Raw genomic sequence first — 27894 nt, 5'->3', positions numbered from 1 at the left:
TGGTAAATATAAATGTTATTTTTGCTGGTGAGACAATGGGGACACAATCTTAAACATAATCTTAAAACTTAGGAGTGAAGTCAGGAAACACTTTTTCAGCACAAAGGGTATAGAAATCTGGAACAATCATCTTCTAGTCTTGCACCCGAAGATTCAGACTTCTAAGGGAAAAGTCTTGAGCGAGGAAACTGAACAGCTAGCAGTCAATCAAAATGTCGCTGCACATTATAGCTATTAAGTGTGCCTTGAAGTGGAAATTCTGGGCAGGATTTTAGACTGCCCTTGAAGAAGGGAACAGAAGCAGTTGGGGGTGCGGGCAAACAAAATAACAAGGGTTGCCATTCCTAACCTTGCCCGGGCCCCCTGTCATTTTGTCCAGGGTAGGGAAAGCTGAGGACAGCCTTCCCACCCCCGACCAATTGAGGCCCTTAAGTGGCCACTTAACGGCGTCTTCCTGCCTCCGCTCCAATTTTGCAGAGGATGGAGGGGCCCTCCGCTACGTGGAGATGCCGCCAGGTGAGACCTGGTGACCTCCTACCAGGGTAGATGGGGTGGGTCCCTCCTTTGGGAGCAATCCATGGCCACCCGCCCCCCCCCACCCCCCCTTCACCCCATCGCTTGGGTCTACCTGACAGGCCTGGCACCCCTGGCCCGGGGTCTCCTGCAGTATTGGCAGTGGCCAGTGCTTCCGGTGTTGATACTGCAGAGCTGCTGGCCTTCCAATTAGGTGGGAGCTCATCCCTTAAAGGGACAGTGTCCCTGATGGTGGGTAGTTAATTGGCTGCCCACCATAAAATAGCAACAGGGATCCAATGGAGGGCCTTCTTCTGGCCTGCCACTGGGACCTGCCCACCACCACCCCCCCCCCCCCCCCCCCCCCCTCCCCTTTGCTGGAATAAAATCTGGTCCTCCGTATTCTCTATAAAAAAAAAAATACTTTTTATGATTGAAAATATGATGGGTTTTGGTTTAAAAAGAAATAGACTGAATATCTTTTGCTTTATAGGAAACTATCTGCTGCAGATTTATAGAATCTTTTATACGTATTGTCATCCTCTGGTACTATTAGAACACCAGAACTGTTTCACAAAACCCTTTTGTTTTCCTCTACAGATGATCAGATTTGGTGTAAAACCACAAAGCCCATCACAGAAGGAGAATGTTTAACAGCAGTTGTTGGTCCTTTGCATCAGTGTAACAGATACCCTGTGTTAAATTTAAGTGTTAAGATGGAGCCAGTGGAGCCTGCAGAGTGCTCGGAGCAAGCAACCACATACCCAGCTTCATTACATTCTGACATCCAGCTTCTTCCTCAGCAGGCAGGCATGGCTGCAATATTAGCCACTGCAGTTGTCAACAGTAAGTTCTAGTGAAATAGAAAGCAAAATGTGTAATTGTTACAATAAACATATTATTCTGGCATTTCTTTACTAACCAGAGAAAATTAAGCTAAATGAATTACTTTTGAAGTGTTGTCGCTGTTGTTAAGTAGGCAAATGTGGCAGGGTCTTAGTTTAAGGCCTTACCTAGAAAGTGTAGCCTCCAACAGTGCAGCACTCCATCAGTACTGAAATAGTGAAGCAGTTGAATGTTAAGTGCTGGAACTGAGACGAATTCTCAGCAGAGGTTAAGTGGAAAACTAATTAAAGAATGGTGGTCATGAGATATTGTGGGGTTTTATTTTTGAAGAGAAAGATGGGTTAGTACTCTGTATATAAAATATTTGCCCTTCCTACACTTTTCATCCCTTCCTTTTTGTAAATCAGTGTTAATTGGTTTTATTTAGCAGCTCATTATTTACATGCCGTGTTATATTTCAGGGTACTACTGGCATCAAAACTGATTAAATGGTTATTGATTAAGTAGTCTCCTTGTACTACAGCTGTATTTAAAATGTATACAAAATTTCCATTGAGCTTCAAAATTGAACCTGTGTCTGAAGATGATCCAGGGCAGTATTATAGCAGGGCATTGGTTTGCATTGATAATTGTCCACATGGCTGTTGAGCTGACTATCACAGCCATGTCATTATGATAAAAGGCTAAGTGGGCAGTAGGTGCTACTCCACAGGGAAGAGGGAATCCGTAGGAGGGTCATGACAGGGCTGCATTTTCTTACAGCAGCTTAATGTGTTGTTAGGTGGTGTCCAGGATCAGACAATACACATCTTCTATTTCATGGTCCAGCGTGACAAGAAAATAGAGAAGTTGCGATGTTCATGGCTCCTCAGAATATTGATTTTAAACTTGATTATTCCAGAGGACATCTTTCCTTGTAAATCTTGTGGGATTTGGTATCGGAGTGAAAGAAACCTGCAAGCTCACCTGATGTATTACTGTGCCAGCCGACAGAAATCTGAATCCACTCCTACAGAGGAAAAACCCAAGGATCCTTCACCACATGAGCGCATCTGCCCCTTCCCACAATGCAACAAGAGCTGTCCCAGTGCCAGTTCACTGGAGATTCACGTGCGTAGTCACAGTGGTAAGTAACCTTTCATCTGTGGAGAAATTATTTTAATATGGCAGGTCTCAATTTGAAATATTCTGGGAGTGGAATTGGATGGCATGGAGCTGGATTGCAGCCTGATTTGACTACAGAAGAAATAACATGGAGACTTCACTTCATGAGACGGAAGTGAACATTAATTAAATCAAAACATTATTACTTGAGTATGTACACATGAGGAGCTGCATGCTTTAATTTGGTATTATTAATTTGAAATTCCTAATAATGTAATTCTGCAGCTTGCAATCTGCCAAATAAGAGCAAGATTTAAAAAAAAAAGGCAGTAAGTACACATTCACAAAGCCAAAATTTGTTCGCATCTGAGAATGGCATCTGCCAATTGTATCTTTAGCGCACACTTAGAAAGTGTTTATGCACCCAGCCTTAAAGATCCAGAAAAAAAGCTGACAAAGAGTAGCAATTCCAAATTCCAAATAAGAGTTTGCTTGTGCACTCAACTATAGAATATTCAAAGTCTGGCAGTAATGACCTGTGTTCCAGAACTAATACTTTGTGGTTCTTGCTCTGGTGACCCGTTAGTGGTATAATTGCCTCTAAAAATACAGTTGAGTTCCACAACACGCCAACAACAATGAAAATACATACCATAAGGATCAGAGTTGGGTGGTTGTATTCTGAATGCCCAATAACTGACCAGATAGCAATCCAAGCTTTGGGTAATGGTGAATTCCTGAAAAGTTTGAGTTGATTCATATCACTTATGTGTTAATTTTTTAATTAGGTTTGTGCTTATTTTAGATTCATTATCCTAAATGTGACTAGGATTGTGGTTAGTTAGTTTAGTTTTTAGTTTAGTTTAGTTTAGAGATACAGCACTGAAACAGGCCCTTCGGCCCACCGAGTCTGTGCCGACCATCAACCGCCCATTTATACTAATCCTACACTAATTCCATATTCTTACCACATCCCCACCTGTTCCTATATTTCCTTACCACCTACCTATACTAGGCTAATGGCCAATTTACCTATCAACCTGCAAGTCTTTGGCTTGTGGGAGGAAACCGGAGGAAACCCACGCAGACACAGGGAGAACTTGCAAACTCCACACAGACAGTACCCGGAATTGAACCCGGGTCGCTGGAGCTGTGAGGCTGCGGTGCTAACCACTGCGCCACTGTGCCGCAGTGGATTATTAAAACAAATTTTTACTTTCCTTTTTAACTTGTTACTTTCTACTGTTTTGGAATTCACCAAATATCTGTTGCTGATTTAACATTGTAGAATAATGCACTTTTCAGCATTCTAAATACAATATAAATGACTTTTTTTGCTATATTCAAATTACAAAATGTAAAATTTGGGAATGGTTACTTACATGTGGTTAAACATTTTGCAGTGTTTGAAACAATAGGTGCAAGTTTGCCAACATCGAATAAAATAATTTCTGAATCCATGTATGGTAAATTAAAAGCCGTTGGAATTCCAAAACTGATCTTAACTTGCACTTCCTTCAGTATGCCATCACTCGCCAAATAAATGCCTACTGCTTTGTACCTATCAGCTATTTGTTTTTATATATTCTTAGGCTTAACCTTGTATCCCCACTACTTGAAACTTAAGCAGAAGCCTTTTAGCTGGTGACAGCCTTGGTCCAGTCATAGCACTCTCACCTCTGAGGCAAATTTATCTAAATTGACAGTTGAATGGAGTACTGAGGGAGCTGAGTGTTGAAGATGCCCTCTTTTGAATGAGATGTTAAATCGACAAGCTGTCTGCCTTCTCAGGTGGATATAAATAAAAATCCCATTGCAATACTCAAAATAGAGTCGGAGTGTTCTCCCAATGTTTTTGTCAACATTTTTCCCTCAATCAACATCACTCAAATAAATTTTCTGGTCATTTACCTTGATGTTTGTGTGGCCTTGCTGTGTGCAAATTGGCTGCCAATTTCCCCTACATTACAACAGTTACTTCACTTAAAAAGTAATTAATTAGCTGTGTATAGCTTTGGAACATCCTAAGCTTGTGAAAGATGCTATATAAATGCAAGCTTGTATTTTTTTCATATGGACAGATGGCAGAGACTTTTTAGCAGTACACCACATCATGGGGCCTCCCATTGTCCAATTGATATTAGCTCCTCAAAAAAGTCAAGAAGATTGCTACAGTCTTTCCCTTATGAATCTGTGTTTGCTGCCTTTTGCCTAAGTTATTATCTAATCAGGTTTACTCCTGATAATCAATTCCATTATTTTACAATATTTATACAGATGTAAAGGCAGAAAAATTTCACCAGGTAAAGTGGAAACCCCAGCATAGCAGTAGTAATGGTGCATAATTTGACTTCTAATTTATCATATGATTTCAAAACCTCATAATACATCAATATTGTTCAATAATGAATGACAGAGTACATTTTAGTTTAATTTAAGAAATGGTCTTAAAAATTAATAGACAAATTGCTTGCTACTCAATAAGGACTGTTTGGCAACCATGTATAAACACCTCTCAAGGAGATATTTGTAAGAAATGTACCAATGCAAAAAATTGCACAGTCCAGTGTTCTGGACAATGGATGAGTCCCTCGTTCACCATAATGTTCCTGAATCTCATTACCTCATCTACAGTTACATAGAATTACACAGAACATAGCTCAGAAATAGGCCATTCAGCCCAACCAGTCTCGTTGGCATTTATGCTCCACTCCAGCTCCCTCCCTTCTTCATCTAACTCAATCAGCGTAACCCTCTATTTCCTTCTCCCTCATGTGCTTATCTAACTTCCCCTTAAACGCATCTATACTATTCACCTCAACTACTTCCTGTGGTAGTGAGTTTCACATTTTCAGCACTCTGAGTAAAGAAATTTCTTCTGAATTCCTTAGTTAATTTCTTGGTGTGACTACCTTATCAGTGGCCTTTTGCTCTTCCCACAAGTGGAAACGCTCTGTGTCTACTGTGCATCAAAAAACTTTCATTAATTTGAAGACCTCTATTAAATCACCCCTCAATCTTAAAAGAAGATTCTTGTAGATCTAAGTTTCACAAAATTACAATTTGTATTGTAGTTTCTTTGGACCCTTTTCATTAAAAAAATGTCAAGGTGTTCCTCACCTGTTTACTTGGTCTCCACTTTAAAATGGGAATTTTGGTGTATTGGAGCACCAATATAATGTGACAGTGTGCTGGAGGCACAAAGTCATACCTCCAATCCATGTAGACTGAATCAAAACACTGTATTGTAGTTTGCATTATTTTCAATCTCATACCAAATGAAACCAATTCTCAAGCAGTTTTTCAAAGCTAGTATGAGGTTAAAGTTTACATTTTAGGTGGGTTAAAGTAGTGATTTAGCTTTTGGACAGACTGTCCAGAATAAATGGCGTAATATGCATTTTGCATGCAAAGAAAACCAAGCTGAGAATACACCTTGCCTTAATCTGTTGAATTTTTTTGTCTTTGTGTACAGTTCTGAAAACAGAACTGCTTTCTAAACGATTTCTAGAACTACCACCTTCACTGCTCTGTGAATGTTTTGTGCATATTTCTCATTTGTAGCTTTTAAGTCTTTTTTCTGGGGAGGAGGAAGTGAGTCAAGAGTCGAAGCCCCACTTCTTAAATCAGACCATTTGTTCAGTCTGATAGGAAATCCTTATTTGGGCTGGAAAAGTGAGTCCTACGATGGAATGAAGAAAACTGGCCAACACACTTAGATAGAAAAATGTTACCTGAGCCATATAAAGTATTCATTTTTTTCTAGCTCTGTGTTTCAATAGAACTTCGGGGGTTACTTCTATATCATTCCATGCCTGCATATAATAACCTGCTGAGATCTTGAGAAGTGCTTGATCAAGATTTTATTAATGTCAAAAGCTACACATTGTTACACATTGGTGAAATTCACTTTTGGGTTTTGGTTTTTGCTTGCATCTTTATTCATGGAATTGAAATTTTTTCTTGGCATCTGAGACACCAATTAAAACAATTCAAGATAAAATGGGGACGAGTACATGTAGCTGTATCTAACCAGAAAGAATAAAAGGTACCAGTAGAGGAATGTGTGTCATGGACAAATTAAAAGAGCACTGAGGGAAAGATGTCCAAAGCAGCAGCTACAAATTGTTGCAATTGTGAGATTGTATTGTGGGGGATAAATATGTTCATGAACGTAATGGAATTAACATCCGATACCATCACAGGGCAAGAAAGGAGATTTTAAAAGAAAATAATTTTAAATGGTGTGTAATTAATTGCACTCTGGTTTAGGCTGCACAAATTCAGCTTGAACTGAATTAAATATTCAAGTTGTGGCTGATCAACATTTACTGACCTTGCATATTTTCTGTAAATAAACAAAAATGCAGAGATGGATACAGTTATTCCACATTCACTTTCTTTCAAAATTATATCTTGCAATTTTGTCATTGTCATCGGGCTGAATTTTACAGACCCCTGATGTTAGGGGTCGTGGGGGGTTGGTGGGGTGGGGGGGCGGGGTGTGGGTGGGAGCGCGCGGGGAAGGGGCCAGAAAATGCCTCCGGCAGATGTCCACCACAGGCCTCAACGCTGGGAAGGTCCAGCTCGATATTGCCAGCAGTGGTGAGACATCGTGGTGGCTCCCCCCCCCCCCCCCCACTCCACCGCTCGGTGATGGGAGCCAAATTTAGATATGTAAAATAATTTAAACGATGAATAAATTACCTTCCCGCTCCCGCCGTCTGTCCCGGAGCGATATTGGTACCGGTGGTTGGCACTTCCACGCCTTCAGATCCCCATCCAGGGGTAGGTTTTTCAGCGTTGGGGTTGGGGGTGGTGGGGAGCAGTGTCGGAGTCATTTCATTGGTGTAGGAGATGGTGGGAAGGGGTAAAGTTTAAAGTTTGTGAACTTTGTGGGGGGGGGAAGGTCAGGTGCACAAGCTAGGTGTTTTGGGTGGGGGTGGGAGAGGACAGGTAATTAATCCTATGGTTATGGGGTGGGGGGTGAGAGGGGGTCAGGATCAATTTATTAATCTTTTAAAATCGCTATCTCTTTAAATATTTAAATTGAAATGTAGGGCTCAGAGCCCTTTAAAGATGGCATTGGCGCCTGCACAAAGGTGGCTGACGTCATTGCCGGGGATGAACCACCCATCTCCTCCATGTCATCGGGATGGGCGCTCCACTCTGGCTATTTAAATGAGCCACCGCGTTTAATATTGCGGCAGCTCCACGACGTGGCCCGTACGGGAGGACCGCCATTGTTTAACGTCCACCGCCAATTGCAGCGGTGGCACTATAAATTGCAGGCCATTGTCTTTGGTTTTCAGACTGATGTTTGTTCTCTTATTGCTCAGGTGAAAGGCCATTTGTGTGTTTAATCTGCCTGTCGGCATTCACAACAAAGGCAAACTGTGAGCGACACCTGAAAGTACACATGGACACCCTGAATGGTAATTTACTCTTCAATCCATGTGTAATTGTAGATTCCCCATGTGTAATGTATTACTTTCTCTCGTGTTATTGTGTGCAGTGATGAATCCTATTCAAAATATAAGGTGCTGTTCAATTCATATAAATCTTCTTCAAAATGCCATGCATTGTTTAATTCATTTGAATTAACTGGGCAGTAGTAATATCAAATAAATAATTCAAATGCTTAGTTGAAACTTAAGCATTTTTTCTTCCTCTTTAAAACTGCTGGCCACCACATATCCTAAGAAGGGACAATGGTTAGGTCTGGCTACATGCACTTCGTCACCCATCAGTGCCTCTTCCTGAGTATCCAGTGGAAGATGTAAAATTGATTGCCTATTCCAGACTATTAGTAGCTTTCTATCTACACAAAATGGAAACATATACTTCAGTGTGATGTTTCAGTTAGTAATCAGAGTTCAGCTGGCTGAGACTGCCATCTTTAAATATCAGACAGCCATGAGATTAAAACCCAGATGTTCTGATTCAGAGGCAAGTAATTTATTTATTGCTTGTTCGTCCAGACAGGCCCAAGCCATACCTCTAAGCTCAACTAAATTGGCAAAGTTATAACCTTACTTGCACTTTGGGCTCTTGTCCAGTTTTCTTGAAAGCTTTCATTATTCCAGTGGTATTTATTTTTATATGGTTTAAAATATCTCTATCTGGAACATTTCTGTTTTGGAAAAAATAATTCTATTAAAATGAAATCTCCATCTAAAATCAATTTTCTTTTGTATTTTTCTTCCAGTGTAATTTTTTCATTTGTTTGATTAACAAAGACATGAATCAGTGGAAAATAATGAAGGCCATTTAATGTACTTTCTCAAACAATGTATTGCTTGATAAGCACAGGGGTGTGGAGATGTAAATCAGTAACAGTAAAGGTATAATGTGAACTATATTGGTCACCAGACTACCCAAGCAAAAGACCTCTTTTTAGGTTATCTTGATTACTGTCACATTCTTAGCTCTGCTTCAGACCAGCCCAGAGTAAATATGGAGGTTAAAGTGGTCTTTTATGCAAGCACTAAATACAATCTGTTTCGCATGTCCCACTTCAGATGCTGCCTACTTTAGTAATGCAGAATGTGTTCTTTTTAGTCTTAGTTGTAGAAATGTAGAACAAAACAATTTTGTTGAATTTTTAAGTTTTAACCTAAATTTTAAAATTGCACTTAAGTTTCACTTTGAGTAGTTTACCAAATAACTAAATGCTTATAGTTACACCAAAAATAGTTCCTTCAAGCAATTCATTCTTCCACGCAATCTCTGTTAATTTCTACAAGTGCCAAACTTTTGTAATTTTAGCAAACAAATTATTGCTGCCCGTGCCACTCAGAAAAAGGTTACTAATTCCCACCTCTCATCCATACAGCAAGTAGCTGACAATTCAACATTATTAAATAAAGAATGAAAGAACTTAATTCTATAGCATCTTTCACATCCGCAAGATATTTCAAGGTGCTTTACAGCAAATGAATTAATTTTGAACTTTAGTCATGTTAGATTATTTTATTAAGTAAGTACATTAGCTAATTTGCACATGGCAAGCTCCCACAGACAGTCATGAGATAATTGACTGACTAATTTGTCTTATTTTGGAGCTGTTGTTTGGGGTGGGGCGGGGGGTGGTGGTGAAATAAATGTTGGTCAGGAGATTAACAAACCTCAGCTGTTTTTGTATCAGTAGTGCCCTGGAATCTTTTACATCCACCCAAGAGGGCAGACAGGGTCTCAGTTTAAAGCCTCATGCAGAAGTGGGCATCTTCAACAATACAGCATTGCTTTGGTACTTAGATGTCAGTCCAGATTCTGTGCTTGAGCCCACAGTCTTCTGACTCGGGGGCAAAAGTGCAACCCCACAGCCAGGCTGATACGCTTGAAGCATTAGTTTGTAAGGTATCGTAAAGGAAAGGGGAAATCATGGGGTTTAAAAACTGCATGCTATGTGCTTGCACTTAAATGCATCCAAGGTATCTGCTATTTTTACCCATTTTAAAGTGTTACTTTTTTAATAATGCCACATGGATCCCTTCAATAACCATTTGACTAGCCAAATAATGAAGGGGATAGCTTCAGTTGACATTAGATTTGGAGAACATCATTGGTGTCAATATAGTTTGTCTGTTTTCAGACTGATTGTGACCCTCTGTTTTATAGATTTCAAGTTTAGGCTCTTTTCTAGTGAGGACAGTAATCTTTATATTTTTACTCCCTGACCTATTAGTGCAATTCTTTCATTCTTAGGATTAAAATGGTTCGAGCAATCAAATTTAGACAGTTTGAAATAGCAGGTGCATGACTTAAATTCTGTGTTTCTTACATCCAAAAGAAAGGTGCCAGTGTCAGCAACCATTCTATTTGTTCATCAGCTCATATGCATTGGATATCAGAGCGGTCAGTAACATCTTGTGTATGCGTGTTATGTGCATCAAGTTCAGACAGGCAGGCATTTTTATAATGCCTTCCATGATCTCCAGACATTAGAAACAGTGATGTACTTTTGAAAAATAGTCACTGTTGTAATGTAGGAAAGGTGGCAACCAATTTGCACACAGCGAGCTCCCAGAAACAGTGATGTGATAATGACCAGGTAATCTCATTTTTAGTGATGTTGGTTGAAGGATACATATTGGCCAGTACACTGGAAGGAACTCCCATGCTGCTCTTTGAATAGTGCCATGGGATCTTATACACCCATTTGAGAGGGCTGACATGGCCTCGGTTTAACATCTCACCCGAAAGACGGCACCTTCGGCACTGCAATACTCCCTCAGTATGGTAGTGGAGTGTCAGCCTAGACATGGTGCACAAGTTTCTGGAGTGAGACTTGAACCCACAACCATCTGACTCAGGTGAGAGTGTTACCACTGAGCCGCTCCTGACAGAACTTCATTGTACAATACATACAGGCATAGGGGCTGCTGAGTGTACTAAACAAAGACACTCAGCGCAATGTTGGGGATGGGAAGGAAAGAAATAATAGGACGACTGTGAAAAAGAAAGTCTGAAAGAACAAAAAGAAATGAAACAACCAGTATATTTGTAATCTAGCTCTGTGGAGCTAAAGATAGATCCTACAGAGCTGCATCCCCAATGATGTCCACAGTTGAGCTCCATAGCTTCCATTGTGCCTTTTCTAATCATTGTTCAAAGTCAGGAAACATCTGGGACTGGAAAATTCCTTACCTGACTGATGCTATGTATTTATCTCTAGCTCCCTTTGATTGGAATCAACTGGGTTCAAGAGTCAGAAGCGATACTGTATTTGAATACTGCGATTGGTCGTCTTTGAATTAAATCCAGCAGAACTGTGTTTTTAAAAACCAATGTTTCAAAATAATTTGAAGGCCTTAATATTGCTCAGTACATTTAAAGTGTACACTTTTCCTGGTTCCCAATCCCTGAACCGAGCAGACGTTTACTCTTTATATACCTATATCAAACTTTTCTCACTGCAGTTGAGAAGTAATTCGAGCAGTTTGGTAATTGTCAAATGCAGCAATGTATTACTGACAGCTTGATTTTTACATATTTATATTAATCTTGTTTTTTATTCCTTTTTCCTATACAGTAGATATACTGTGTGAATGTAATGGGTTCTGCATGTCAAAATGTATAATCTAATTAAAAAGATAGCACTGTCACTGGAAGGTTTTTCTCCTATAATTGATGCTTTTTTGTTAATTGCACATAAATTGTACTCTGCCCCTTACAATCTAGTCAAGAATTGAACAAGTCTATAGGAAAAAAACTGCTTTGAATTTGCTATTTATTCTGGCAATATTACAGAGACCCTCGGCTGTATGTGTGTTCTCAATCTACCTTTGTCTGAAGGCATTAAATCATATCTACTGTTAATACAAATGGTTTTCTGGAGAGCTCCAGTCAGTACATTTGTTTCCGGCCATCCCAAAATGTTTGACTTGATTCCTGCCTTAATCGTTCAAATATGATATTTGTAACATGATCTTAATACATTGTCATGTTAAAGATAAATATTTTGGGAGAGTATATTCCAGATTTCTCTACTCTTTCCATTGAACACAAATTGAAAGTGAAATATTACTGTAATGCCACCTCCCAGTTTAAAGGCACCATATTGTTTTTAAATCTCTATTGTGCCAAGAACCCTGAATGAATACTGACTTTGAAGAAACTTATTGGTATTATAACAAGTAATCTGCCTCTCCATAATCTGGTAGATTCCTTCCCCAGAGATGTGTGATACACAAATCCATCAGTCGTTGTCATGATGACTTGTTCTCTGTAGGGCATTTAATCCCAGGAAATGACACCGTTTCCATGAGCCATCCTGCTTACCTTTATCATGCACTCAACAGTAAAACAATGCCTCCAAGAGTTGAAATGACACTCACTACCACTGGCAATCGTAGAAGGGCCTGTAATTCATACTCTCAGGTCAATAAGGACAAGTGGAGAAGGTGTACAATTAAAGATGAAACAAAGCTTCTAGTTAGGATTTTGTGTGTTTCCAAATGTAACTAGAATTCATAGAGACTTAAAGCATAGAATGAGGCCATCTGGTCTGTTTTGCCTGTGCTGGTTAACATAATATTCAATGGTTTAAGTGCTTTTGAACACATTTATAATTCATCCCCAGAATCAGACAGCATGAACATTATTGTAGCACATTTGATTCCACATTTGTCATGATGCACATTTTTGTCTTTTCTAGGAGATTTGCTTGGAGAAATTAGTTCCCATATGTGTTAATATGAACATGTGTGGCAATACCAAGTTATTTTACTGGAAATCCTTGACCCATGTTTGAGTTTTCATATTAACTGCACGTGCCTGTACATTGGAAGCTGTAGTTTGTATATCCCTTTGTTATTACCGATAATACAAAAACTATGCTAAAGTTTTGCAGATTTTTTTTACTTTTTGCTTCGATAAGCGCACCTACTTTAAAATTTTCTTACCACTCTCCAGAGTCCTGTTTTTAACATCTCCAGAATTTATCCACTAAATTCGAATCCTGTCATTGCCCTCTGTTGCAAATGGCTGTCGAAATCAGTGACAGCAGAATTAAGTCTAGGTATTATTGTGTTCAGTAGATACTTCCCCACACTCTTTCCCTTCTTAGTTTTCTGCTTAGTTTTATGGAGAGGTTGCTGAACAATAGTATTTTAAACTATCTTTTAGATTTTGTACAAGTTATTTGGCACATAAGACTAAAATTAGTTAGAACTGTGACAGGGAACAGGACTGCACGACACAAGCCATTGACCAGATACAATTACCGAAATCAGCATTGCAGGCTCTAGTCTGTTCCATCAGTGTTATACGAGACGAAAACAAATCTAGCTGACAATTTTTGAGGTGATCACGCGTTTGGTGGTTAGGGGAGTGATTATGATCTTGCCTATATGGACCTGGAAGGCATTTGGTAAGGTTCTGCATAAGAGAGAGTTTTGAAAAATGTAAGAGCATAGAATTGGAAGTAACATTGTGATCTGGGTCGGTAATTAGTTGGGAGGTAGAAGATAGTAGCGATAGAGTGAATTCTCTAATTGGCGGAATATGTTAAATGGTGTTCCCAAAGGTGGGTTAATGGGATTGAGGTACATATCAGCCATGATTTAATTTAGTGGCAGAATAGGCCTGAGGGGCTGAATAACCTACTGGTGTTCCGACGAAATTCCCTTTGAAAAAGATGAGTAAACTTAATTTTTAAGCAAGGGATGTACTGGTTCTAAAATGTTAAGAGTAAGACAAGAGTACAGAACTTGCATCTTGTAAGTAAAATTGAGAGCGGTAGTGTGGATTTAAAAGGACATAGCTCTAAAACTGTTGTGTGATTTGCCATAGGTGTTTGTCATGGCTGTGGATTTGTCTCCACCACAAAAGATATCCTGTACAGTCATCTACTTAGCAATCATATGGTCTGCCAGCCAGGTTCAAAGGGTGACTCATACTCCCCAGGAACAGGTCTACCTGTCCTTCCTCTAACAGGTAAGCAAGAAACGCATGCTAGAAACATTCCACATTCTGTTATTTTAGTGTAAGCTTGAAATGGGAAAAGTTTGCATTGTGATAGCTCTGTTCCTTATTTATTGCATTACCTACTAAATGACAATTTTGTAAAGCAATTTTTTAAATTATGCAAGATATTCATATTTTAATATTCAGAAGGTTATGCAATTTGTTACCAATGAGGCAGATAGCACCAGGTTTTAGCAACATTTCCAGGTCAGCTGTATAGAATTAATGACACTGAAAAATTTTGTTTAAAAGACTAAAGCTGAAAATAATGCTGGATCTATTCAATTTTTATTGATAATATTTGTTTTTTTTTGTTTATAATCTGTTCATCACAGGTGTGAAACTTGCAAATCCTTTCCTGACTCTGAAGTGTAACCAATGTGAATATGTTGGGGACTCTGAATCAAGCTTGCAGCAACATATTTCATTGCATGTTGTACAAGATACATTGCAGTGCAATCAATGCCATGAGAAGCTAAGAAATGCTGCTGAGTTAGCTAAGCACGTGGAGATTCATCAAGGCAATGAATCACGGCACCATATGGAGGAAACAAAGGACAAGGATAACAGGGGATCTCCAGCTTTAAGTAGAGAAGTTCCTGAAGAATTTAACATAATGGTGAAAGTCAAAGAGGAACCTCTCAATTTGCAATCTGAAGGTGATAGGACTATGGATGAGGGTCCGACAATGGAGGAGAGTCCGACAAATCCCACTCCTGACCATTCCTCCAGTGTTTCACCAGCAAGAAGCACACTTGTAGTAAAAGTGAAGTCTGAGTGTTCAAGCCCAACACCATCCTCAAGCCCAGTCCACAGTGGGACAGGTTCAAATATGCCAGAAGAAACTGTTTTAGTACCATATATGTTCAGTCATGAAACTTCCACATTTCCGCAAGCTTCAGAAATTTTAGCCAAAATGTCTGAGCTGGTCCACAGCAGACTAAAGCAAGGGGTCAACAACTATCCACTTCTTTATGCAGGAGCTCCCATTCAAAAAGGAGCAACATGCTATGAATGTGACATTACATTCAATAATATCAACAACTACTTGGCACACAAACGACTCTATTGTTCTAGCAGGCATCAGCAGGCAGAGAACCCTACTGTTGATGAGACGGTGAAGGATTCTGCACCCAGAAACAAAACTGAACAAGTATCTCATAGTCCAGCTTCTGTAGCAGAAAATCAGCATGCTTCTTCCTCACAGACTGACACTGAAAGAGACCTACGGATAGCGAACACTGAGAGTAAACCACCAGAAATCAAAACTGAGGACAGTGCCATGAAGGATACCTCATCGGAGGGGGAAAGCCTTAGCAGAATTAGTGAAGGGAGCCGAAGTCCAAGCAACTCTGTTGAAGATTTTGATGATGACCCTTCAAAAACTGTTTGTGAAGCCTGCAACATAAGGTTTACCCGACATGAAACCTATGTTGTCCACAAGCGTTTATATTGTGCTTCAAGACATGACCCTCCTCTTCGGAGGCCAAATGGAGGAAAAGTGGCATTTCTTCAGCAAAGTGTACGTACACGTAAACGTAGAAAGCTGTATGAGATTCATGGTACTGGCCATCAGCCTCCTCCTCCACCTTCCCCAAGTGAATTATCTGTTCATAGTCCTTCAGCTGCCATCCTTCAAAGTGCTGGGCTACCTAATAATCCAGAAGCTTTGAAAATAAAACAAGAGGCTGTCTCACTTTCTTCAAGGTCAACTGATTCTCTTTCAACAGGTTACATGGTAACAACTCAGTCCAGCACAGCATTATCACCAGGTTCAAGTTCAGATGTTGATGGACCAATTGATCTTAGCAAAAAGCCTCGTATTCAGGAAGAACCGTCAATTCATGTTGCCCCTTTGCTTCCAGCCGCTCACTTTTCAACAGATTATCATGAATGTACCTCCTGCAAAATTAGTTTTAACAATGTAGAAAATTATCTTACTCACAAAAAGTATTACTGCTCTGCTACCGCTCTTCACAGTAAAGTGGAGCATCTTGCCAGAGTAAAGATGCAGGCTTCTTCAATAAAAGCTAAGAAAAATAGGATGGAAATTACAGACCCTCACATACAAACAGAGGAATTGAAGAAAAAAGATATTAGCACTAAATGTATTCCAGAAAGTCCAAATGTAGTACATGGCTGTATTACTCCAAACAGCTCTCCAGGAATGTATCACTGCAGTTCAGATGTTTTGCAGGATGGGCCTCAGTTGTCCCCGCATGGTAAGACCTTCTCAGCACCTCAGCGCACTCATTCCGTTATCTGTCCTTATTGTCCACTTAATGGACCAATTGAAGGAGACCTTATTGAGCATTTTAAGAATGTTCATGATTTGCTGTTGGCCAAGCAGCTTTCAACTGGGCACACAACAGAAGGTATAATGCAGGATATTTCATCACAAGGTAAACTCATGACAAACAGTGTTTCTGAAACCAGTCTTCAGAATTCAAGAGTTCCTGCTCCATCTCTCAAGTCAGCTGCACAAATACAGAAGAATATCCCGAATGCCAAAGATCAAAGAGAATCTGTCTCTTCCCAGTCTTCAATTGAAAGTCCTTTGCAGAACATCTCACCTAAACCTTTACTGACACCCTCCCCTAATGTTGCTCTGAAAATATTACCAGTGCCTGACAGCCCCAGGAATCCAGGCTTCAAATCCCTCAGCCCATCCATTAATGTTGACAAATCTGTTCAGACAGCCATGTCACTCCCAAGCCCTGTGCAGAATGGAAACCACAGATACTGTCGCTTGTGCAACATTAAGTTCAGTAGTCTTTCAACTTTTATAGCTCACAAGAAGTATTACTGTTCTTCTCATACTGCAGAACATGTTAAATAAGTTCTTGCATCTACAGGCTGTATCATGAATGTTTGCTCTGATTTTTGGCACAAATTACCTAACACCTCAATATTTTTGTGCATCTTGCTCTACAGTTTAGAAACAATCATGAAAACACAACATTGGTTTCTGGTGTTCAAATTTAGCCACATTTCAATCTTAGTAAGTTGTTTGAAATGGCCCAGGATGGAGAGACTATTTTTTTCAAACTATCTCCTTAAATTGGAGTCATTTTCAAACTCCTGCACTTAGCTGATGAAGTACATTATAGGAATGTGCTTCCTCAGTTGAAGCACTAAATGAGGATGATATATAGAAATTAAATCTTTCGCATCTGTTTACATGCCTGGTTTAATATACTCCTTTTTGAAGAAACCATATGAAAGAGCTAATTGGCATGTTTACCAGCTGCATAACATAAAATATTTTTATAATAATCTTCCAAACCAAATTAATTATTTGCTGGTTTTCTTCAGAAACATTTTTGGAATATCCCATGCTTAATCTTTTGGTGAGTTTATGACAACACAAGTATTGAACTTCCATCACTTTTTGACAATCTGGCACCTACATTTGCCTTCTACTTGGGAGAATAGCCTGCAGATTTTGAAACGAGGAAGGAAATGTTTAGGGTTAGTTAAAGTTGAAGTACCCCACAAATCTGTTCTTTGAAGAAACTCATGTTAAATCCTCTAACCACATATGTCCTAGTTAAATTTCCCTCTTCTGAAGGAATTTTTAATGGAATATAACTTTGTCAATGTTTTTAATCTTCAGGACATCCCATGCCATTAAAAATAGCCAACACGCCATGAATTTCAAACCTTTTTTGGCTGTTGGATGTATTGTAATTCAATGGCAGGCATGGCTTTGATTGGCAGATTGGTCAGAACTTAGACTTATAAATTCAGTATTTATAACTCTAGTCAAAACTATTGGAAATGATTCCAAACAAAATATTGAAATAGTCACACATTTTCTAGCAATTTTTATGAAACAAGTACTGACAGTTGAATACTACTGAAATATTGAAAAGTGATCACTAGGGGACAGAGTAGTTTAAAACTAGATTGTGTAGATTTACTGATACTCTTGCTAATTGTTTAGATCATGCATGCTAAACCTGTCAGCCTTCATTTCAGTACTTTCAATTCAACTGTAGTAATGTCTCTAATTTATATTTATTAGTGTTGTATTTATTATCAGAGTTTACATGAAAAGCCAGTGCTAATGCAAAAATGCGCTGACAACAGCATTTTTTATTTTAGGGCTTAGTTTACCAAAACAGGACTCAAATTAGCTAGTAAATTCTATGAAAAAGAATTTAATTTGAACTGTTTCATTGTACAAGATCTGTAGGTCCAATGCATCCTGGGATTAATTGCCTTTTCTTTGCATTTTATTATTTCTAGACAAAGCTTATTGCTATAATGCACATTAAGTGTGCTTAATGAATGGAATGGTGTCTTGGTGCTTTTAATGTAAATGATTCCTAATCTTTATCAATGTGGTGTTTTTCATGAATAACTTGATCATTATTGTGTTTTATGTTGCTCATCTAAAGGGTGTAATGTTAGAAGAAAGCAACGACTTACTTTGTTCAGTGGCATTCGTGTGAGTTAAAAATTTCTTAACATTTTTAAATTTGGGTGGGAGGAAAGCAGGTTGGAAGGAGGAAGAGATAGCCATCAATCTGACTGGGCCAGTTCAATTTGAATAAACAACATGGAAAATAGAGCACAGAATGACACAATTTGGCCCATCGTGCCTGTGCTAGCATTAGCTCATAACCGTAATTTCTCTCTTCACCTCTTCCCTCTTTCTATCCCCACACCCCACCAATGAGTGTCATGCCCTGTTTGGAACTAAACAAACTCATTTTTCCTCGATTGATGGAAAATGACAGGCAAAAGTGGCATTTGGACCAAAAATACAGTGGTACCGCGCAAGCATCTGCTATCCTCCCAGGCAGATTTACTTTACTTTGGGTCAAAACATGTTACTGACCAGATATTACACTTGTAGACTGTTACCGACAATGCCTTGGTAGTCTTTTTGGAGGTATGTTGTGGTATAATTTTAAACATCATTCAGACTTTATTCATCCAGAAGATTGTTACATCACTAAATTCAATAAAATACATCTGGTAACTATACAGTTTGTAGACTGCAAATATTTTATAAAGATTTATGAAAGCAATGACATTTAAATGAAGTTGGATCAAACAAAAGGCATATGGTCTCTGAAACTCTTGTTGTTTGCATGATTGTTCCTATGTAATTGGAAAAGCTAGGCTTTGGTTGCACGTGTGTCTTTCTAAGACTTTATGAAATACAAGATTTTTTACTTTTAGAAAAGGTGCTGTTAATTTATTTATATTGTAGAGCAGTGTTTACTATGATGATCTGTGGAATAAATCTTGATATGTCTGTCTCTACAAAGCAGTGCTAATGGATGTTCAATTTAATAAGTCCATTTTTACACTTTTTGCACTGTCATGTATAAATTCTGCTGAATGATGTAGTTTAGAAGCTATTTACAGGATATTTATGTTTCAATTCAGCACTTTTATACCTCTCTGAATTTGCCTACTATAGTGACCAATAACTTTCAACTCTCAGTTGAAGGCTGCCTTTGGTGATTTAACCATTTCTGAGACTGATCATGTTGTTAAATTGAATGTCATTCTTAATTTCCAATTGGGAATTGACCCACTACACACTAGTTTGAGCTATGCATGCTAATAAATTGTCCTGTTGGACATCTGAAGCACTACTATGCCTTTCTTGTCAGTGTGAGTTCTTTAGTATAACATATTTCTCTCTGAATTTGAAAGTCATTTCTATTTTGCATGCAGAGGCAGAACCACAGTGAGTGCATCTTATCTATGAAGCTGGACATTTCCACGGTCCCAACCTTTGTAGTATGCCCTCTGTTGTGTCTGTTATGTTCTATTTGCATATTGGACTGGATAAGTTAGTTTACGGTGGTGTACTTTGAACATGGAGGAAATGACAATGTACTACTACTTTGAATTTGTTCACAATACTTGCATCTTCTAGAAACTGATCAGAGTTGGTTTCACATACAGCCATTGTAAAAGGACATTATCTAGACAAGGAACAACAGTAGTATCTTTTTTTGTGTGGCGATGTGGGTAGAGAAATTTAAAAATATTGTTTTAACTGGATTTCTAATTAGAAGCCAGTTTCTGCTAATGGATTGACACTTTTAAATTTTACAACATTAATAAGACAGTGATGTATCTGACATTAATTTATGCGCTGTAAAGATGTCAGTACGTGTTGAAGCATTGGTGAACTTTAAAGTTTCCTGATGTGGGGAAAAAGATGAGTAACTAATTGATCAACATATATTGAAGTTTCCCTGCAATATAGGATAATGACTTGGTATTGACTGCAGTTGAAATATACTATTTCAATTTTAAAAGGGTTCTCCAACAAAAGATGAGCCATATTTTGAATGTCAGTGATTCAAACAATATACAAAATATCAATTTTCCCAGCAGCTTTCACTGTTTATTTTCCCAGCTAATTTCAAAAGTTACTCCTACATAGTTTAAATTAAATTTGTAGGGATAATAGTTTGTCAAGTCAAAGAATTGAGTTTTGGTTCTGTGCAGAGTGTTAACTTCTTTATTGCAAGTAAACTGAGAATACTTTCTTGCTAACGCATAAATTATGAAAATTAGTTTGTATGTATGCTATGAAGTAGAGAATTACGCATCCTTTATCTTTTTGTATCTACAGCGTTTCACTTATTCTTATGAAAACGGCATCCATTGTGGATTGGTCCTAATTGAGACAGGTTATAAAGTCCCGCCAGCATTTGTTCAGCTATCTGAACTGTTGGATTCATTTGTAGGATGAAGTTTGTAGACTTTGAGTTCCCCTTGCTGTATGTTTATGCACAAGAAAGCAAAATTTAATTATTGAAGGAGCATCTGTTAAAATTGTCTGGTTGCAGGAAAGAGAGAAATATGGAGAAACTCATGAGAGTAAATAACTTTATTGAGATTACTGAGGTTAAAGCAGCACAGCACTCATCAGGTGATTGAGGTGGTTGGTCTCGTAGTGAACGCCAAGGGCGAGTCAACAGGAATTGGGGATGGGGACCAATATCTCTACGTACAGAGTCACCAAGATGAGACCAGTGCAAACCCAAAAGAGGGATATTGGTTGGATAAAGGTAGAAAAAAGATTGAAAGATAGTCAAGAATGCTAAAGAAGTGATTTAGGAAATTCCAATAAACAGATTCCAGGCCCTGCCCACAATACAGAAAGAAGAACTCAAAAGACAGAAATGAGAAAGGGAGATGGTAATTATGGGCATTTGTTGCTCAGAAAGATGAATAGCCATGTATATAGAGTCATGTGATAACATTTATTATGTAGGACAGTGTATATTATAGGAACAATAGCTTAACAATACAAAAGTCAGAAATAATATTTGCACATGAGAATGTATTCTCTGTGCGGCTAACACATGGTTTAAATTAGGTCCTTAGGATTCTATTGGAAAATGCTAATTAAGCAGGAGGTTACTGGTTAATGCAATTAACACATATTGGGCCTGCAGAAGCACCACTCTTAGAATGTCTGACAATTCAAACTCATTTCTTTGAGGCAAGGGGCTCTCCGCACAGACACAAATGGCACAAATATTTATGCAATTAGAATTCCTTGAGGACAAAGGACTGAATTTTAACTCCCAAAAACAGGTGACTTGGAGTTGGATTGGAGGTTGAAATTCAAAAACTTGAAACAAGAACCCAACCCACCTCAAACCCATCCACTTCTGATTTTAGCGGAGGTGGGACAAGTGGCCAACAACTAATCCGCTTTCTGGAGGCAGATTGGTCATTTAAATATTATAATGAGTTGTATGCCTGCATTTTAGTCATTCTATTTTTAACTCATGTCAGCTGTGTTTCCCAGTCATTGGGAACAGGTTAAAGGAGGCAAGAAGGGCTGAATCCATGAGGTAAGTTTCTTTATGACACTGCTTGTGTTACCTCCCAGTTCAGCAATATACCCAGTAAAATGTTCCCCCCACCATCGGACCCTTCCAACCTCTATGTGCTCTCCATTCTCTCCGACTGCCACTATCAGACACCTTCCGCACCCCCAACCCCCCACTGTTTGGTTGGGACTGCATCCCCCTGCTATGTCTCCCATTCCCTCACTATCTCCCACTACTGACCCACACCCAGCCCCTGATCGTACGCCCCCCTCCCTCCCCCACAATAGACCCACATGCTCCCCTCAGATGCAGCCTTGTGCTATAAGCTTTCCTGCCTGGCAGGCCTGCAACCTGTCAATCAGGCTGTAAAACATCCCCCTCCTCACACAGAATGTGCCTCCAGGCAAAAATCCTGGCCATGGTCTATGTAGGGGAGGATTTAATGGTAGCAAGCAGACTGCTCCCTAATAGAAAACATTTGAGATCTTTGCAATCCAACATGGGGACCAACCTGCTTGCTTAAATAGTCCGAATCCATTCACTGGTCAAAAAGAATTGAGAGACATTCGGCAAGGCTGGTCTTGCAAATTCAGAAAATTAAGCATGTTATTTTTACCATGAAATCCATGTGACCGCTGTTATGAAAGTGCTTCCATTTTTAATATTATTGAGGACTCGTGTTTAAAAATTGAGATTGATTTGAAAGACTGAAGAGATTCCATAGATACTGGACAGTGATTTATTTTTTTAAAAAGGTCACTGGAAGGACTTTGTTTAAAAACACGCTCACTGTAAGTCATATGTCTTCAGCTAAGTAAACAGCAGGAGCCTTCTTCCTAGGGGAGTTGTTTACCGAGAAGTAACATGTCAAGATTTGTGGTGGTCAAGAGTTAGTTTCGTTTCGGATATTGTTTTGATTCAGTTGGGGTAAGCCTGCTAAGAGAGAAGCCACCAGCTCATCGGTTTTCCACCTCTTTGAGAAACCCTGAGAATCTAGTGTGGCAAATAGAGAAACTGATGCCGCATTTCTCCCGAAAAGTCTGTCTGACTAATCCTCGACGTTGCCTGAAGGGAACTGCTCCAAGAAGATCCCAGTGCAGCTGTCTATGTGTATTTGGATTCCAGAATAAAGGACCAACTTGGAAAATACCATAACTTATCCTTTTCCTTCAAGAATAAACAAGTATTTGACCAGAGTATTTTTTTCTTTTTTGTAAAGAGATCTCTGCAGAGAAAACTTCTATATTTTTTCTTTAACCGGTGTGTGTCTGTGCATGTGTGTTGGGTTAATTTAGAAGGGAACTTTCATATTTCAACCTGTTAATGAGCTTTGCATCTTCATTAAAGAAGTCTTGTTTTACAATAAATTAAACACTTTGTTGTTTATTTAAGAAACCTGGTTGGTGGATTTTATTCTGAAATAGAAATATACAATATACAATGGATGGTTGGACCCTAGGAAGTAAGGAGTCAGAGGGACCTTGGTGTACTTGTCCATAGATCACTGAAGGCAGCAGCACAGGTAGATAAGGTGGTTAGGTAGGCATATGGGATACTTGCCTTTATTAGCTGAAGCATAGAATATAAGAGCAGGGAGGTTATGATAGAGCTGTATAAAATGCTAGTTCGGCCACAGCTGGAGTACTGTGTACAGTTCTGGTCACCACACTATAAGAAGGATGTGATTGCACTGGAGAGGGTGCAGAGGGGATTCACCAGGACGTTGCCTGGGCTAGAGCATTTCAGCTATGAAGAGAGACTGGATAGGCTGGGGTTGTTTTCCTTGGAGCAGAGAAGGCTGAGAGGGGACCTGATTGAGGTATACAAAATTGTGAGGGGCATTGATAGGGTAGATAGGAAGAAACGTTTTCGCTTAGCGGAGGTGTCAATAACTAGTGGGCTTAGATTTAAGATAAGGGGCAGGAGGTTTAGAGGGGATTTGAGGAAAATCTTTTTCACCCAGAGGGTGGTTGGAATCTGTAGCACACTGCCTGAAGGGGTGGTAGAGGCAGGAACCCTCACAACATTTAGAAGTATTTAGGTGAGCACTTGAACCGTCATAGCATACAAGACTACGGGCCAAGTGCTGGAAAATGGGATTAGAATGGATAGGTGCTTAATGGCTGGCACGGACACGATGGGCTGCAGGTCCTGTTTCTGTGCTGTATAACTCTCTGACTCTAAATAGAGTATATAATTAGCTTTATTAGTAATCGAGTAAAACATTTAAATATATGTTGTGACCCATGGAGAAGTGGTACTCAAGAAAGACAGTGCACTCCTCCAGCCTTGGTCATAACACCACAGATTTTGGCCTTCATTGAAATAACTATGTAAATCAGGTCATTTGCCTTTTTGTCCCGTCAGTTTTTGAGAACCTTTAGATTTATAAACTTACAGTAGACCTTGGATAAATTATCTGATATAATACCTGTTAGTCACTGTTTTAATGTAAATAATGCTGATTAATCCCTGTTTGTTTCAATTTTGTTGCTATCCCTTTCTCTCACTTGTAATAAGGCAGTTATATAATTGTACTTATTGAGCAGTTATGGAATTGGCCAAAGACAGTCTACTCGGTTTATAAATTAACTGCTGTATAAAATATTGTTTTCGGGTGACAGATTTGCAGTTGTAATTATTTAGTTTGTTGTTCAAGCGGGAAGATTTTTGGCAAACTAACTTTCTTGGCAGCAAAAGTGTATTAAATCATGTAGGGCTAGAGGCCCACCCAATCTAATTTTGCAGATCTCACCGATTGTTCATTCAATTCAAAATAATCTTGGGTTCCCTTCTGTGTTTTTAAAATTATGAATCTGTTACAGTCATTCATTTGGTCGTCTTCACTAGGATTTTGGTATTACTTTCACAGATTCCAATTTAACAGAAAAAGAGGGGTAGAAAGCAAGACAAGAAAGTAACAGGACATTTATTGCCTTAAATAAAAACCAAAAATGCTGGAAATGCTCAGCAGGTCTGACAGCATCTGACGAGAGAAACAGAGTTAACATTTCAGGTCGATGACCTTCTGTCAGAAGTGCAAAGTCTGATGACAGGTCATCGACCTGAAAGGTTAACTCTCTTTTTCTCTCCGCAGATGCTGCCAGACCTGCTGACTAATACCAGCATTTTGGGGTATTATTTCAGATTTCCAGCATCTGCAGTATCTTGCTTTTTTATTTTAATGCCTTATTTTGATGCTTCCCTTTCATTAGATTGTAGGGCAATGTGCATAGGAACGGGCAACAGTAAAAAGTATAACTTGAAAGGGTTTTATTTTAAATTAGCTCAGTGGAACTGGGCTAAAAGTCATTGAAACAAAATTAAATTAAAGCAGCAAGGTTAGGAGTAATTAAAACAAAAGTATGCAATGTCACTGAAAACATCCTGAGTTGATCGACATTCCATGTTGGGTAATGTGAAAGGTTTGGCTAGTCTGGTGGAAGTGTGACATTGAGTAAACCCAACCCATTGTTACAGGATGCAACAATGGGTGACGGCATTAACATTTCTGGGAAGAGCTTAAATAAAAGAAAAGTAAATATGTATATCAAATCAAAATAGTAAAAACAAGTTGCATCAAATTGGAACAGTTAGATCAGGGCAAATCATAAACATGCAGTGCCCACTGGTTACAAAAAGCAACCAGCGCAACAGTCCCACTACATTTTGGATAGCATTGAAAAGGTCTAATATTGTGAAAACTCAGTCTAAATGCACTACCTGGCAAGAATAGCCCAACAGTAAGACATGCCTCGCCTTAAATGAGGAACATCACAACAATTTGTGGGGAGGGAGACTTGGTCCATCCAAATTGGTTTCTAATATTGCTGTCCTTGGGTGTCTTGGTCACGTCTGTACAACAGAGAGAAAAACTGTTGCAAGGGTGATCCAATACAGCCAGATGTAGGAACAGTAAAATCTGCTCCAATAACGAAAGCAACAAAAATTAAATTAATAATGTTTAATTATACAGATCCTTTCACACAAAAAAAAACTTACAAATTTAATTGAGGAAAACAAATGCACAGCCGGGGAACGGGACTAGGAATGGCACAGTTTGAAAAACTGGTTTTTTGAGGAGATTGTAATGGTGGGGTTGGGGTGGTGGGGAGGGGGGGTTGATGTTGATAAAGAGACAGAGTGAGGTGGCTGAAGGCTTTGCCAGCAAAATAATACAAAGGAGCAGGGTGTACCTAATATGGGAGTCAGAAGATTTAATGCACTGGGGTCAGGGAACAACATAAATCAATGTGGGTAGGAGTGATATGAAACAGGACTTCTAGAAAGATGGGATATAAGCAGCAGAGTTTTGGACAAGTTGAAATGTATAGAGGGTGGAGGATGGGTGTGCAACAAGGAGAACATTGGAGTAGTTGAGTCTCCAGGTGAAAAAGACATGGATAGTGCAAGTAGAGGTGGAGGCTGGTATTGTGAAGCTGGAAATAAGTTTCTGCTAGGTGGAATGTGATTTTTAAAGCTCAGCTTGGAATCAAACAAGACACCAAGGCCTCATAAGTTCTGGTTCAGAATGAGCAAGTTGCTGAAGAAGGGAATGGAACCAATGGCAAGAGAAGTGGAGTTTATGATGAAGGATGAAAATGATCGCTTGATTTTACCCCATGAATAATGGAGGAAGGTTATGATTTGAACTGCTTATCCAACATCAGGTCAAGGATAACAGCACAAAGTGAAAGAATCAAAAGAAATGGTGGAGAGCTGGATGCATGAGGAAACTGACAGTGTGCTTGTGGATGCTGATGAACAATTATATGTAGGTGAGGAAGTAGATGGTGCAGGGAAACGTTGAGAAGCTTGCTGGAGATGTGCTGACTATGGAGAGCAAAGAGTGGAACTATGCAAGTGCAAGCACTGGATGATAGGAGCAGCAATGGAGGAAAATGGCATGGTCGACTGTGTCAAACAGTGTAGAAACGTTGAAGACAGGAGGGTTAAAGAGGCACTGTCACAATACACATCATGCTTAATGGGTAGTTTCAGTGCTGTGAGCAGGAGGGAAGTTGGACTGGAGAGATTCAACAGGATCTTTGGGAGATCTGGCCACAGAACTTGGAAGCAATGACGTATTCAAGGACCTAAGATGAAAGGGAGAAGAGATGAAGCAATGGCTAGAAAGAATGGATGGGTCAAGAGAGAAAGATGGTACTTGGGGATCGGGAACCATAGTTAACGTCAGCCGGCAGTGGAGTGAAGTAGACAGCAGTTGAAAGGGGGTGGGAGGTGGGGGAGGGGAATCAGGGGGTGGATCTTGAGATATGTGCCCCCCTTTAAATTTGATTATTTGGACGATATTGACAATTGTTGAGAAGCTGTTAATGGTTCTTCTCAAACTGCTGCAATCCATGTAGTGAAGGGGCTGCCACAATAGTACAGGTACGGAATTCCAGGATACTGTCCCAATGACTATGAAGGCATGACAATATATGTCCAAGTCAGGATAGTGTGTGACTTGAACGGGAGGAGATGGGATAGGGGGAGAAATTGCAAAATGTATGTTTGGGGCTAGAATCGGTAGGAAAGTAGGGAAAGCTTTTAGGGGTTGGGGTGAGAAGAAGAGGAGGAGGCAGCTGCCAAGTTCATCTCAATCTTAGAGATGAAAAATTCCTGGGTTTCTCACACTTTGGGGTGAGTGTGGAGGAGGCAGGGCAGATGGAAGTAAGCAGGTGGTTCGTAATGGAAAAAAGGAATCTAGGATTTCCCTTGCTCGGGTGAATCATCCTGGAAAAGTAAATAGTTTTAATAGGGGGTGGCATAGTGGTAATGTCACTGGACTAGTAATCCAGAGCCCAGGCTGTTTCTCTGTGGGCATGGGTTTGAATCCCAACACAGCAGATGATGAAATTTGAATTCAATTAATAAATTTACCCTGGTTCCCATGGGCTTTTACTTTCTTAACCAATCTCCCATGCGGGACCTTATCAAAAGCCTTACTGAAGTCCATGTAGACTACATCAACTGCTTTACCCTCATTTACACATCTAGTCACCTCCTTGAAAAATTCAATCAAATTTGTTAGACATGATCTCACCCTGACAAAGCCATGCTGACTATCCCTGATTAATCCCTGCCTCTCCAAGTGAAGATTAATCCTGTCTCTCAGAATTTTTTCCAATAATTT

General features: G+C 39.4%; 1 protein-coding gene across 10 annotated transcripts in view; it reads left to right on the top strand.

The window, feature by feature from the left end:
• zfpm1 (zinc finger protein, FOG family member 1) overlaps nucleotides 1–23071 on the top strand; it is a 264761-nt gene extending 241690 nt beyond the window's left edge. For 9 of the 10 annotated variants that reach the window (XM_068049279.1, XM_068049282.1, XM_068049284.1 and 6 more), the window contains 5 exons: nucleotides 1114–1359; nucleotides 2261–2485; nucleotides 7803–7898; nucleotides 13759–13902; nucleotides 14268–23071. In XM_068049279.1, the coding sequence (XP_067905380.1) occupies nucleotides 1114–1359; nucleotides 2261–2485; nucleotides 7803–7898; nucleotides 13759–13902; nucleotides 14268–16771 (3215 nt within the window). In that variant the 3' untranslated portion in view covers nucleotides 16772–23071. The remainder of the gene's footprint in view (nucleotides 1–1113; nucleotides 1360–2260; nucleotides 2486–7802; nucleotides 7899–13758; nucleotides 13903–14267) is intronic. The other variant, XM_068049283.1, reaches the window with a different exon arrangement.
• Nucleotides 23072–27894: the final 4823 nt, after the last annotated feature.

Source organism: Heterodontus francisci, chromosome 17 (genome assembly GCF_036365525.1).
Source record: "Heterodontus francisci isolate sHetFra1 chromosome 17, sHetFra1.hap1, whole genome shotgun sequence".
NCBI lineage: Eukaryota > Metazoa > Chordata > Chondrichthyes > Heterodontiformes > Heterodontidae > Heterodontus > Heterodontus francisci.
The sequence above is the reverse complement of the archived record's forward strand: the minus strand, read 5'-3'. Positions and strand labels throughout refer to the sequence as shown.